The sequence below is a fragment of the Peromyscus californicus genome, unplaced genomic scaffold (genome assembly GCF_007827085.1).
Source record: "Peromyscus californicus insignis strain IS unplaced genomic scaffold, ASM782708v3 Scaffold_9__1_contigs__length_137607984, whole genome shotgun sequence".
NCBI lineage: Eukaryota > Metazoa > Chordata > Mammalia > Rodentia > Cricetidae > Peromyscus > Peromyscus californicus.
Genome location: NW_026294617.1, coordinates 73,443,590 through 73,457,274, shown reverse-complemented (window position 1 = coordinate 73,457,274; position 13,685 = coordinate 73,443,590). Strand labels below are relative to the sequence as shown.

The window sequence follows — 13,685 nt, the reverse complement described above, 5'->3', positions numbered from 1 at the left end:
CTCGAGCAGGAACCCCACCTACCTTCTCCTTGTATTGTTTGCTGTGGACTTTCTTCCAGAGATGCCAGTGGTGGTCCAGGGCAGGGTCTTTCTGCAGTTGCTCCATTGCCAGGGAACACACCAGGGGCACACAGAACAGCCATCTCATTCTGTTCAAGGGAAGAGAGCAGAGGAAGCACAGCGGTTAGATGCCTGTATTTGATCATAGAGTTTCCTTTTGTTTGTTTGTTTTTATAAAGATAGGTTGCTCTATAGCCCAGGCTGTCCTGGACCTCACCATGCAGCCCAGGCTACCCTTGAACTTGTAGCAATCTGCCTGACTCTGCCTCCCCAGGGCTGGGATTACAGATACAGGTGTGGACCACCGCCATGGATGTGGCAATGTAGTCTTAAAACAGAAAGTAACAATGTAACATCTATCAAAGGAGCACACTCCTGTAACTTACTAGAATGTTCCGGAGGAAGAAGGAATTATGCCCCCAATACTATTCTGAATACTTTTCATACTATATTGATACTTTTAATGCTTTAAAAAGGGAAATGCAACTGGGCAGTGGTGCACGCCTTTAATCCCAGCACTCAGGAGGCAGAGCCAGGAGGATCTCTGAGTTCGAGGCCAGCCTGGGCTACAGAGTGAGTTCCAGGACAGGCGGAGCTATGGAGATAGATTCTGTCTGGAAAAGAAAATATCTCGAGAAATTCTCCAAGTGGGCTGGAGAGAGATGCTCAGTGGTTAAGAAGTCTCTTTTCCAGAGGACCTGGGTTTGATTCCCAGCACCACACCACAGCAATCAGCCTTCTGTGACTCTAGTTCCAGAGAGACCTGTCTCTCTCTTCTGGTCTCCATGGGTACTGCATGCACTTGGTGCACATACACACATACTGGCAAAATACCCATACACATAAAATAAACTAAAACTTCAAAAGAAAAAAAGAATTTTCCCAAACAAACACACTTAGAGAGTTAAACTCAAAGACTTTCCAGAATTTGCCAACAAATCTAGCCAAGGAAATTCCTCCTTTCTATGTTTTTTTTTTTTTTCTTTTTTTAAGATTTATTATGTATACAGTGTTCTGCCTGCATGTATTCCTGCAGGCCAGAAGAGGGCACCAGATCTCATTACAGATGGTTGTGAGCCACCATGTGGTTGCTGGAAATTGAACTCAGCACCTCTGGAAGAGTAGCCAGTGCTCTTAACCTCTGAGCCATCTCTCCAGCCCTGTTAATTTGTTTTTTGAGATAGGGTTTCTCTGTGTAACCCTAGCTGTCCTGGAACTCTCTCTGTAGATCAGGCTGGCCTCGAACTCAGAGACCTGCCTGCCTCTGCCTCCTGAGTGTTGGAATTACAGGCGTGCGCCACCACTGCCTGTCACCTTTCTCTTTCTTAAAGAAACCTTCCTTAGCTCAGAGGGAAAGGCAGGCAGATCTGTGGGTTCGAGGCCAGCCTGGTCCACAGAGCACGTTCCAGGACAGCCAGGGCTACACAGGGGAGCCCTGTGTCTAAAATCAACAACAAAAATAAAACGAAGACACCTTCTTTATGAGGACATGCCTCTGACATAAGCGGCCATTTAAATAAACTTAGCGTGTGCATGGATTGCAACACTACTTAGTACTTCATTAATATTTAATTTAAAAAACAAGCCAGGTGCAGCGGCAGGTAGCTATAGCCCCAGCTTCTGAAGAAGCTGAGGCAGGAGGATTGCTCAGCAAGAGTGTTCAAGGCCTGTGGCCAACATAGATAGATCAAATCTCCAAAATCAACAAATAGTCCTCTGCCACAGAGCACTTGCCCCATGATGGTGTGAGGTCCTTGGCCTGACCCTGAACAAACACCCGACAGATAAGCTTCCAGGAAAAAAATAAATGTCCAGACATCTTTAGAGATAGGTAGGAGACAACTCAGTTCTTAGATCGTACACGCTTTGGTTATTTTCCTTTTTCACTTTTCTCCCCAATAAATCAAAGATCTGTTTCTAAGGAAGTACCCCAAAACATCATTTTCTCACCAGGTGTGGAGGCCTGCGCTTGTGACCCCTGCCCCTGGACTCCGGAGGCAGAGGCAAGGCAGGGACCGCACACACATTTGAGGCCAGCTTGGTCTCCATGTCGAGTTCCAAGGCAGCCAGATCTAAGAGGTGCGACCCTGTCTCTAAACAACGCCACGCCCAGCACCCACAATGTTTCTATATTTGACATAAATTCAGCAGTCACCTGGAACCGGATCTTTTCAATTCAGAACAGATGGGATTTTAACCATGGGAGCCCTTGGATCATGCTCCACAGTAACCCAGGTTTCAGGAAACTCCTAGTCAGAAAAACAGGAGGCGAATGGGACGACATGATTTTTGTTTTCAGCTCACTTCCTGAAAGCAAAGATTTAAAAACCTGGCAGCCTGGCTGATGAAAAGATAGAGAATGTTTAAGACTGAATGTATGAACAAATCAAATAAAAAAGCAGATAGTACATACATGGCGGTGTGGGCAGGAGTCCCCATGGTCACCCTGAAGTGTGGCACTCACTCCAAAGACGTCCCAGGCAGCAGGAGGCTGGGTGAACTGACTTTAAAAAGAAACCGGAGCTTGTCACACGAAGCATCCACAATGAGGAAGTGGACTTTCATTTCGGTTTCATGTGGAGCCTTACGTGAGCAGCTGCCTCCAGCCCCCTTCCTTCTCACCTCAGAGCCACGTGAGGGCAGTGAGCTGCCCGAAGGAGGCCAGGGTAGAGGCCATCTATTGACCTCAGTGAGAGACGGACAAGGTTATCCTTCAACCCCGCATCATTTTCAGAATCCATTTAGTTCACAATGTCGGTTCTGAAATGGAAAAGTTTAGTTATAAAGATATTCAGATTGGACTCCTCAAATCTCAGCTCTTTTCATGATTTCCTAGGAAACTGTCTTATTCCTTTGACACAAGTCATATATGACCTATTGTACCTAATTCTCACTCGGTAATTCCTTTTTATTGTTTCAAAGCTTCTTAACACACACACACACACACACACACACACACACACACACACACACACGTAAACTTACCCACACCAGAATATACGTTCAACTGCTGCTGTGGTCATCTAGGCACAGTGGGAACAATATGAAGTATTATTTTTAGATTTGCACTTTTATTAATCATAAAGTATATAGGTATCTCTCTCACGTTTTTGACCATTGAGTTTTCTGAGAATTGTATTTTCACTTAGTTTGCCCATTTTTCTAGTGTACCTATTGCTTTTCTTAGTGATCTGCAGGGATTGTTTTTACTATGTTCTGGCTAGTAATCCCTGACAGTGTTATACACTAATTCTGACTTCTCTCAGCTTTCCACTGGCCTTTTAACTTTGCTTATATTGATCTTTTTTTCTATTTGAAAATTTAAAATAGAAAATTTTATTCAGGCCTGGTATAGCGGTCTATGTCTGTAATTCCAGAATTGGAGGCAGGAAGATCAGGAGTTCAAGGGCAACTCAAGCCATAAGAGACTGTTTCAAAACAAACAGAGTTGGAGTGAGGGCTCAGTGGTTAAGAGCACTTGCTGATTTCACAGAGGCCCCAGGTCTGGTTCCCAGCACCTACACGGTGACTTACAACCATCTGTAATTCCAGTTCCAGGGGATCCAATGCCCTCTTCTGGTCTCCTCACGCACCAGGCATGTACGTGATATACAGACATACGTTCAGTCACTCACACATACACATACAATTTAAAAAAGTAAATCTGAAAACGAAGAAGCCATGTATGTGGAGGCTCGCAGAAGGCTCAGCGGCAGGACTGTCACAGGACTGGCTGAGGTCAGCCTGGGCTCTGCAGTGCATTTTGAACAGCCTGCCTCCAACAGTGTTTTTATCTAAAAAGATGCAAACATATGTAAAAGGAGAGATGATCAGAGATGCTGTGGCATGCTTATAATCCCAGCATTTTTGGAGGCAGAGGCAAGAAGTTAAGGCTAGCCTTTACTACATTGCTAGTCTCAGGCCAGCCTGGGTTACATGAAACCTTGTCCTCAAGATGTAAAACAAGAAAGTAGTAAGATAATGAGCCTCTCTGCAACTTTTATTTTGTTTCCACAATTGTCAGTAACTGACCAAGTTGCTTCATTTACACTCTCTTTACCCAGATTGTTTTGAAATAACTCCTGGATATCATATGGTTTCCTTTATAATATGAAAATGTTTCAAGTGTTTATCCTTTGTGTGTGTGTGTGTGTGTGTGTGTGTGTGTGTGTGTGTGTGTGTGTGGTGGGTGAACCTGTGTCATAGTGCGCACATGGAGTTCAGAGGAGAACTTGAAGAGCCTCTCCTATAACCATTGTGTGCTCTAGAGACTGAATTAGGCTTGGCGGTGAGTGCCTTTGCCCACTAAGCCATCTCGAGGACCCTCATATGCATATTTTTGAAAGAGATATGTTAAAGAAATACAAGCACAAACCATGACAATATCTAAACTGACCATCACATTTAAATATGAATATATGTTTTTCTTTTTTAAAGATTTATTTTACTTTTAATTTTATATGTGTGTGTGTGTGTGTGTGTGTGTGTGTGTGTGTGTGTGTGTGTGTCTGTGTGTGTGTGTGTGTCTGTGAGTTATGTTCACATGAGTCCAGGTGTCCTTGGAGACCAGAAGAGGGCATCAGATCCCCTGGAGTTGAAGTTATAGGTGGCTGTTATCTGCCTGACCTGAGTCCTGGAAACTGACCTGAGGCTGAGAAGGAGCTGCACATGCTTTTCTAACTGCTGTCTTCCCTGCCCCTTGAAAACAGGACCTCCTCTAGCCTAGACTGTTTGGCCGTGCTATGCAGCAGAGTCTGGCCATGAATGCCTGGCCCTCCTGCCTCCATCTGGAGAATTCTCTGCATCACAAATTTTACTCCATGTTGAGGTCAAAACTCTTATGTCTAAGGCTCCACTGAAGTTCAGTCTCAGATGTATGACCTAGGCTTTGCCCTGTTAGAGACTTCGTTTTCAGAATCAGCCTATAAAGAAATAGACCCAGGAAGCCACTCTCTGGTGAGGACTGCCGTGGAGTCGCAGCAGCAGTGGTTCTGGCGTTGACTCCTAGTGCCCTCTGCAAATCACAGTGTTCACGTCAACATCACAGCTCGAGCTGCCTTCCTTGTGTGATAACAAGTTCACAGTTACATAATATCCTCTATGTTTGACTGACTCTGGACTCTCAAAGATTCTGGAAGCCTCCTGCATTTATTTATTTTTTTTTTGGTTTTTCGAGACGGTTTCTCTGTGTAGCTTTGCACCTTTCCTGGAACTCATTCTGTCGCCCAGGCTGGCCTTGAACTCACAGAGATCTGCCTGCCTCTGCTTCCCGAGTGCTGGGATTAAAGGCGTGCGCCACCACTGCCCGGCTGAATTTTTAAAAATAAAGCTTTGTTTATTTTTATTTTATGCATATGGGTATTTTGTGTGCATGTGTGTAGGTGAACCACGTATGTGCAATGCCCAAAGAGGCCAGAAGAGGGCATCAGATCTCCTAGAACTGGAGTAACAGTCATCTGTGAGCTGCCATGTGGATACTGGGAATCGAACCCAGGTTCTCTGGAAGAGCAGCCGGGTTCTAAGTGATGACTCATCTCTCCGGCCCTCTTTCTGCTATTTTAAAAGAAACTGTGGTACCCCCAAGAGATAGATCCAGTAATGACATTCACAGGCGTGTTGACATCAGCAAAACAAGACCTGGGCCCCAGAGGCAGATTGGGAAGCAGCTGCTCTCGGGCTACAAACAGGAAGGATGAGGAGAAAACAATTGTGAAATCCACAATAACCACAGACCGCTGCCTTCTCTGTTCTTCTGTTGTAGGTCTGATGGCTGTGCTCTAATGTGTGTGTGTTCATGGGTGTGCAGCGGTGCACACGTGAGTGTGTGCCTGGAGACCTAAGCACAACCTCCAATGGCATCCATAGAAACAATGTCCTCTGAGTTCGCCCCCATTGGCTCATCCTCACCAATATGGCTAAACTGCTGGCCAGTGGGCCCCAGGAATACTACTGTCTCTGCCCCTCAGCACGGGGATTCCCAGGGCATGCCACCATGCCTGGGGTCTGCACTTGGCTTCTGTGGATCCCCCCAGTGCCTATTGCTCATGAGGTAAGCACTTCACCGGCTGACTCTACATATCTGATTTTACACACACACCCTTTTTTTTAGGGGGGGCAGGGAGTCTGTTAGCTTTGATCCCCTCTGTATGTACTTGCACCCCCAAACATCTATGGCTGTTTCCTCAGTGGGAAAGGAGCACTGCCTTAGGCTTTCCCCAGCTGTGATCAAACACTATGAGCAAAAGCAGCTTGGGAGGGGAGGGTTTATTCCAGCTTACAGTTCCACAGCACAGTCCAGCACTGAGGCACGCCACGGGAGCAGCTGGAAGCAGGCGCCGACGCAAGGCCCTGGAGGAACACTGCTTCCTGGCTTGCTTCGCCCGCCTTCCTGCAGTTCTGGGGACCCCCGTCCCAGGGGTGGCACTGCCCACAGTGGCCTATACCCTCCCACGTCAATTGTCCATCAAGAGGATGCCCCACAGACCTGCCCGCAGGCCAGTGTGGTGGAGGCGTTTTCTCAGGTGAGGTTTTCTCTTCCAGAAGGACTCCAGCCTGTGTCAGGCGACAAAAAAATCTAAACAAGACAAGGATAAAAAAAAAAAAATTATTCCTGTTGGACAGTGGTGACTCCCAGCACTCGGGAGGCAGGGGCAGGCAGCTCTTTGTGAGTTCGAGGCCAGCCTGATCTACAGAGTGAGTTCCAGGACAGCCAGGGCTACACAGAGAAACCCTAACTCAATAAATAAATAAATAAATTCTACCAAGATTAAAAAAAAAAAAAAAGGTAAACTAGGGTTTGGTGATATGTGTCCATAACTTTACCTCTTGGGAGGTGGAGGCAGGAAGATTAGGAATTCAAAATCCTTCTTGTTCAAGACCAGCTTGGGCCACATGAGACCCTGCTGAAGAAGGAAGAGAAAGAACATCGGAAAAAAAAAATTTTTTTTCCCCGTATGCTATTTTGATCATGCTTTCCCCGTGATCAAAATTATTTTCTTTCTAAGTGTGGTTTAGATAGATGCTCAGCACACCTGTGCCTGTGTGGAGGCCGGGAGAGGACGTGGGGTCCCTGAGAGCTGAAGGCACAGGCTTCTACAGCTGGTTTGTCATGCGGGGTCTGGGCTCTAAACTCTGACCCTCCAACGTGTACATCAAGGCCTTTCACTGCTCAGCCATCTTCCCTTCCCAGCACCAGCACGAAATCTTTTTTTTTAATTTGTTACTTATTTGAGACAGGGTCTCACTCTGTATCCCAGCCTGGGCTTCCTGTCTCAGGCTCTCAAGTGTTAAGGTTACAGGCATGAGAACACCATGCCTGGCTTAAATCTACTGTGTGTGTGTGTGTGTGTGTGTGTGTGTGTGTGTGTGTGTGTGTGTGTGTGTGTTGCACTTATGGAGGCCAGAGGAGGACACCAAGTCCACCTTATTCTTTTAAGACAGGGCCTCTCACTGAGTCTGGAGCTAGGCTGGGAGCCAGCAAGGCCCTGCAATCTGTCTGTCTCTGCCTCCGCTGTTCTGGGGTTACATCCCCAGCCTGGGTTTTCACGTGGGAGCCGATGATTTGAACTCAGGTCCTCGTGACTGTAGCAAGCGCTCTTCCTGCTTTTAGGGCTCTTCCCCCCACAAAATGCCCATTCTTGAGCAATTTACTCAGTTTAGAGCAGGCTTTCCCGTCAATCACCTTTGCTGTAGTCGCGCTCTCACTGGCCAGCCACTCTTGCCTCTTCCTGCCCAGTGCCTTTCTCCATTCCCTCATCTCCATCCGGAAGAGCCGCCTCAAGAGCTTGCAGGAAGCCTCTTCCGTCTTTCCTGATGACCCCACTCACCTTTGCTCAGCTGTGGTGTTGAGAGCCTACAAATTGTAGCTCAAAGTTAGGACTTCATTCCACACAGTGTCACATAAAATCACATAACTTAAAAATTCTAAGATTGGCTGGGCGGCGCACGCCTTTAATCCCAGCACTCGGGAGGCACAGTCAGGCAGATCTCTGTGAGTTCGAGGCCAGCCTGGGCTACCAAGTGAGTTCTAGGATAGCCAGGACCGTTTCACAGAGAAACCCTGTCTCGAAAATTCCCCCACCCTCAAAAAAAAAAAAAAAACCCAAAACCAAAACCAAGATCTGCAGTGGTTATAGGGGCACAAAGCTATGATCCCAGCACTCAGGAATTGGAGGCAAAAAGGTGTGTGTGTGATGGGTAAGGGCAGAGAAGAAAGGAAAAGAATTGTTCTGGAACATTCCAAGGCAGCAAATTGGATCTTGTACTGATCTCCCCTGAAATGGTGCGCACCAGCCACTCCATGTTGATTTAGCCGGAATGATGCAAAGAGTGAGGCAGGCCACCAGAACACTGGCGCCTTGCAGATGGGAAAACTCCCCGAGTGACTGGGAGGGAGAAATGAAAGCCGAATGGGGAAGAGCTGCTCAGCCCTGGTCTGTCCTCTCTGACTTTTGAAATCATCGTCTTCTGCTTCGTGACTCTGAAATAGCTGCTTCAAGGGTTTCTGGGGAACTTTCTCAATTTTAAACTTTCTTCATTTTAAAAGGCTCTGAATTTTAAGCTGACACACGGGCTGCTTTTGTCTCTTAATCTGCATGATTGTGCTGGGGATTTAACAGCAGACAGCTTTCCATAGGAAAAGCGCTCACCCACTCCTCTTCCTCCTGGGAGCACTTAGAAGCAGGTGGGAGTGTAATGGCTTAGCCTGGAGGACTGAGGAGGGTAGTGGGGAGCTCAGGAGCTGCACAGTGGGGAAGAGCGCTTGTTCTGTGACAATGAGGTCCTGAGTCTCAATCCCTGCACCATGTGTCAACCCAGGGGTGGCTGTATGTCTTTGTAAGCCTGGCATTTCAGGGTGGGGACAGGCGGATCCCAAGAGCTTGCTGGCCAGCTGGCCTGGCTTCTGGTTCAATGAGATAGCCTGTGCTAAAGTGATATGGAAGACAAAGCTAGAGGAAGTCACTTGGTATCATCCTCTGCGTGTGCATGGATACACGTCCCTACATGTTACAATCACAGGCATGAAACACACTATTGTTGGATTTTTCTTCGGGCTACCAGTTCACAAACAACAACACAGAGACTTATTATTAATTATGAAAGCTCAGCCTTAGCTTAGACTTGTTCCTAACTAGTTCTTATAACTTAAATTAACCCACATTTTTAATCTACATTCTTCCACAAGGCTCATTACCTCATCTCCATATTGCCCATTCTACTTCCTCTGGGTATGGCTGGTGGCTCTGCCTTTCTTCTTCCCAGAGTCCTCTCTCTTCCCGGAAGTCCCACCTAACCTCTTCCTGCCTAGTTATTGACCATTAGGCTCTTTATTAAACCAATCAGAAGGTGCCATAGCAAAGGCACATCGTCACAGTGTAAACAAATATTTGGCAACACACACAGAGTAAATAGAATAAATAAATAGAAAGGATAATTGTAATGTGTAGGTAGGTAAGGGAGAGTCTCTTTGGTAAATGTTACATTAAATTATGTGGTAACCAATGGTGTGGTGGAGCGCTCCTATTTCCAAGCATTTGGGAGGCTGAAAGCACAGCAATTTTGAGTCTGAGGCCAGCCAAAGCTATCTCAAAAAACTAAAAAGCTACCATTTCCAGACCATTTTAAAAAGTAGACAATTTTTAGAGTTTTATGTTCTAAAAACAAAAATGGAATAGAAAGTAGAGTTACAATAAACTTCTTGCCTCCATACTGTTATGTATTAAGTGGCGTTGTTTACTATTTGAGAAAAGCCATGAAGTACAACAAAACCCACTATGAGAGTTTAATTAAGAGAGGGGGTGTGCACAGGCCTCTGGAATGACTGTGCAGGAAGAGAGAGAAGGAGTAGGTGGAACCTGCTGTTATAGGTACCCCACCCCTGCACAGTGCATATGGGCTTACGTAGCTACACCACACATGTGCATAGATTATGTGATCATGCAGCACAGGGATTATGCAGGAGGTAAGGCCCTAAGATGACTAAGCATCTTGCCTGGCTACTGGATAGCACATAGAGCTGGGGGAGTGGCCAGGAATTCTAACATTCCAGACTCTTTATTCTATAAATCCATAGACCAGACACGGTGGTGCATGCCTATAATCACAGCACTTGGGAGGCTGAGGCAGAAGGATCACTGCAAGTTTGATGCTGGCCTGGGTTATAGAGCAAGTTCAGGTCAGTCTGAGCTAGAGTGAGAGCCTATGTTAAAATAAAAAAAAAAAAAATCTATCCACAGAAATTGCTTCCGAGGGCTGGGGAGATGGTCTAGCAGGAGGGGCTTATTGCTCCACCAGCGTTTGGATCCCAGCGTCTATCATCAAGTGGCTCACAAATGCCCTTAATTCTAGCTCCAGGGGATCTGGTGCCCTCTTCTGGCCTCTGAGGGCACTGCACTTCTGCACTACCCTCCCACTAAAATAAAATAAAAACCGATCTTTTAAGAGTCTCAGGACCCGGGCGGTGGTGGCGCACGCCTTTAATCCCAGCACTCAGGAGGCAGAGCCAGGTAGATCTCTGTGAGTTAGAGGCCAGCCTGGTCTACAGAGTGAGTTCCAGAACAGGCACCAAAGCTACACAGAGAAACCCTGTCTCGAGGAAAAAAAAAAAAAAAAAAAAAAAAACAACCAAACAAAAAAAAAACCTCTCAGGAAATAAAGACTTTAAGGTTGTAGCTACCAAAGTGAAGGACTGGATTACTGTAGTCCCTGACAAGCGGTCTGTAAGTACGAAGGCTGCTAATGACTCAAGAAAGGTCTCCAATGGCAGAGGAGCTGGAAACTGCAGTCAAATGATAAACAATATGAAAGTATCACAGTACAACTCATGGTTTCAATAATGCCGTATAACTTAGCAAACTTCTGCCCTCCAGGGTTCTCCCATTGTGCTGGAAGCCTGTATTTAAGACCTCCTCCCAGCCGGGTGGTGGTGGCGGCGGCGGCGGCGGCGGCGGCGGCGGCGGCGGCGGCGGCGGCGGCGCACGCCTTTAACCCCAGCACTTGGGAGGCAGAGCCAGGCGGATCTCTGTGAATTCAAGCTAACCTGGTCTACAGAGTGTGTTCCAGGACAAGATCCAAAGCTACACAGAAAAACCCTGTCTTGAAAAAACAGAATTAAACAGGCTATCATTCCTTCCTTCTCACCATGTCTGTGAAGGATTGTGAGAAACAGTACAGATTGCAGGACCTTGAACAAGAGAGGAAACAAGTAATCTAACCCATTTACTAGATCAATAATATCGTTAGGCCACTAAATCAATGAATGTGGGGGTCACTGCAGACACCAGGGCTACAGAGTAATGATCCACATGGGGCAGGAGGGATGTCCAGTACCACATGACTTAGTTAGCTGGTGTTGTTGGTACACACTTCTAGAGTCTGACCCGAGCAGTTTATAGTAAGCATATTTCAGTGCAATTAGGAAAGTTTCTTGGTGTAACAATCCCCCGTGCACAGGGAGGCACACTTCTCAAAGTACATGCCATTTCTTCCTTGAAGATGGAAGAGACAGGCTTCTAGAGATAGGCTACATGTGTTAAGGGCCTGGGGTGGATCTGGTGTGGTCCTGGTCATACACCAAGAGTAGAAGCCACTTCTGGTCCTGCTATGGGAATCTGGCGATACAGATAATGCAAATGTTACCTAGATTAAGTATCTCCGGTCCTGCTCATGGGAGGTTGGTGTGACCTGGCGCTACAGAGAGCAAAGATCACCAGGTTATTAATCACCCCCATTCCCAGCCTTCCGGGTGGACACAAAGGTTATCCATCCCTCCTGTTGAAGAGACAATCCTGCATGCCTAACATTCCTGGTTTCCTTAGTGCTTGTCTATGAGGACAAGGACCTCTGTGCTCCCAACAAATGAAGAGGAAAAACAGTATTTATGAGGAGGATGGAAGTAGGAAGAGTGCATGTTAAAGAACACAGCAGACTTTTCAAACAGTACATGTTTTTATTGTATGTGCACAGGTGTGTGTAAACCACAATGTGTGTGTGAACGTCAGACGGCCACTTGGAGGGGTCAGTGCCCTCCGTCCACCATGGAAGTCCTGAGAATCGAACTCAAGGACTCAGGCTTGACGGCAAGTGCCTCTATTTGCTGACCCATTGTGCCGACTCCCCCCACCCCCCAGACTCGATAACATCCAGTGTGTAAAGCTGCTTTGGTAATGACTTGAAGGAACTAACAGTGAAAAGGTACTTTAAGCAACTGGAGAAAAGTTTAGACATGGACTAAACAGTAAATGATTTAACAAACATTTGTGAAGCCTGGAGGGATGGCTCAGCAGTTGAGAGCCTTGCTGTTTTGTAGAGGACCTAAGCTTAGTTCCCAGCTCCCACAACAGGAAGCTCACGGCTGCCTGTAGCCCCAGCTCTGAGAATCAGACATCTTCTGAACTCTGCTAACACGCACACATACACAAACACACATACAAATAAAGTTCTGGTGTTTTTGTTTTTAAGCCAGGGTCAGGGCTGGAGAGATGGCTCAATGACTGAGCAGTGGCAGCTCTTGCGGAGTACCTGGATTCAGTTCCCAGCACCCACAGGGCAGCTCACAAGTGTCTAACTCCAGTTCCAAAGGATCCAGTGTCTTCTTCTGGCCTCCCTGGGTACCAAACATTCAAGTAGAGCACATACATGGGAGAAAAAAACCCAATCAGATAAAACAATGTTTAAAAAAATAGCTAGGGCCATGAGTGATGAGTGATTGTCATTCCAGGGCTAAGGAAGCAGAACAGAAGCTTCCCTGGTGCCCACTGGCCAGCTAGGCTCGCCTACTTGGAGAGCCCCTGGCCGTGCGTGACTGTAAAAGGCAGGACAGCGTCTGAGGAATAACACCCAAGGTTGACCTCTGACCTCCATATACAGAAGTGAATGCACATCCAAACGTGTGTGCACTCCCACGAAGCACTAAAAAGACTGACAAATTCATCATTTTAAACTGTCTGTGTCAAAATACCAACTATCAGTTGCAATGTTATTAAAACCTAGAACACTGAACGTAACGTTTGTTTAATGGGAGCTAAATAAATACGTACATCCTCACAGTTTTCACATTCACTCATCGTGTGTGTGTGAGTCGGACTACCTGCAGGAGTCAGTTCTCTTATTCCATCACGTGGGGCTTGAATCATGAGGCGTGGCTGCAAGAGCGCTTAATGAAGCCACCTTACCAGCCCCTGCGCGTCTCCACAGCAGAAGTCATTGCACCTCCAAAAATAATTATGTTTCTGGATCAAGATTTTTTTTTTTTTTTTTTTGGTTTTTCGAGACAGGGTTTCTCTGTGTAGCTTTGCGCCTTTCCTGGAACTCACTTGGTAGCCCAGGCTGGCCTCGAACTCACAGAGATCCGCCTGGCTCTGCCTCCCGAGTGCTGGGATTAAAGGCGTGCGCCACCACCGCCCGGCAAGATTTTTTTTTTTTTTTTTTTTACTGCCATTACTTAATATCATTTTGGAGGAACAGAAATACACAAGAGAGAAACTTGAGGCAAATTGGAAAGAAAAAGGTAAGATTTATGTCTGTGTGTTATATACTTATATACTCAAAAAATTTAAAGAGAATCAATTGAAAAACTCAAAGAAAAAAGTTTAAGATAAAGTAGCTGAATATGAGACAGAAATCTG

The 13,685-nt window shown here is 46.4% G+C and overlaps 1 protein-coding gene across 1 annotated transcript in view; it reads right to left on the bottom strand.

Moving 5' to 3' along the window:
- The window catches only part of Ctss (cathepsin S), a 38,950-nt gene extending 36,364 nt beyond the window's left edge, over positions 1–2,586 (bottom strand). Inside the window, exons 1-2 of the mRNA XM_052731476.1 lie at positions 2,474–2,586; positions 23–149 (exon numbers count right to left, since the gene is read on the bottom strand). Of these exons, the coding sequence (XP_052587436.1) occupies positions 23–149; positions 2,474–2,499 (153 nt within the window). The 5' untranslated portion in view covers positions 2,500–2,586. The remainder of the gene's footprint in view (positions 1–22; positions 150–2,473) is intronic.
- Positions 2,587–13,685: the final 11,099 nt, after the last annotated feature.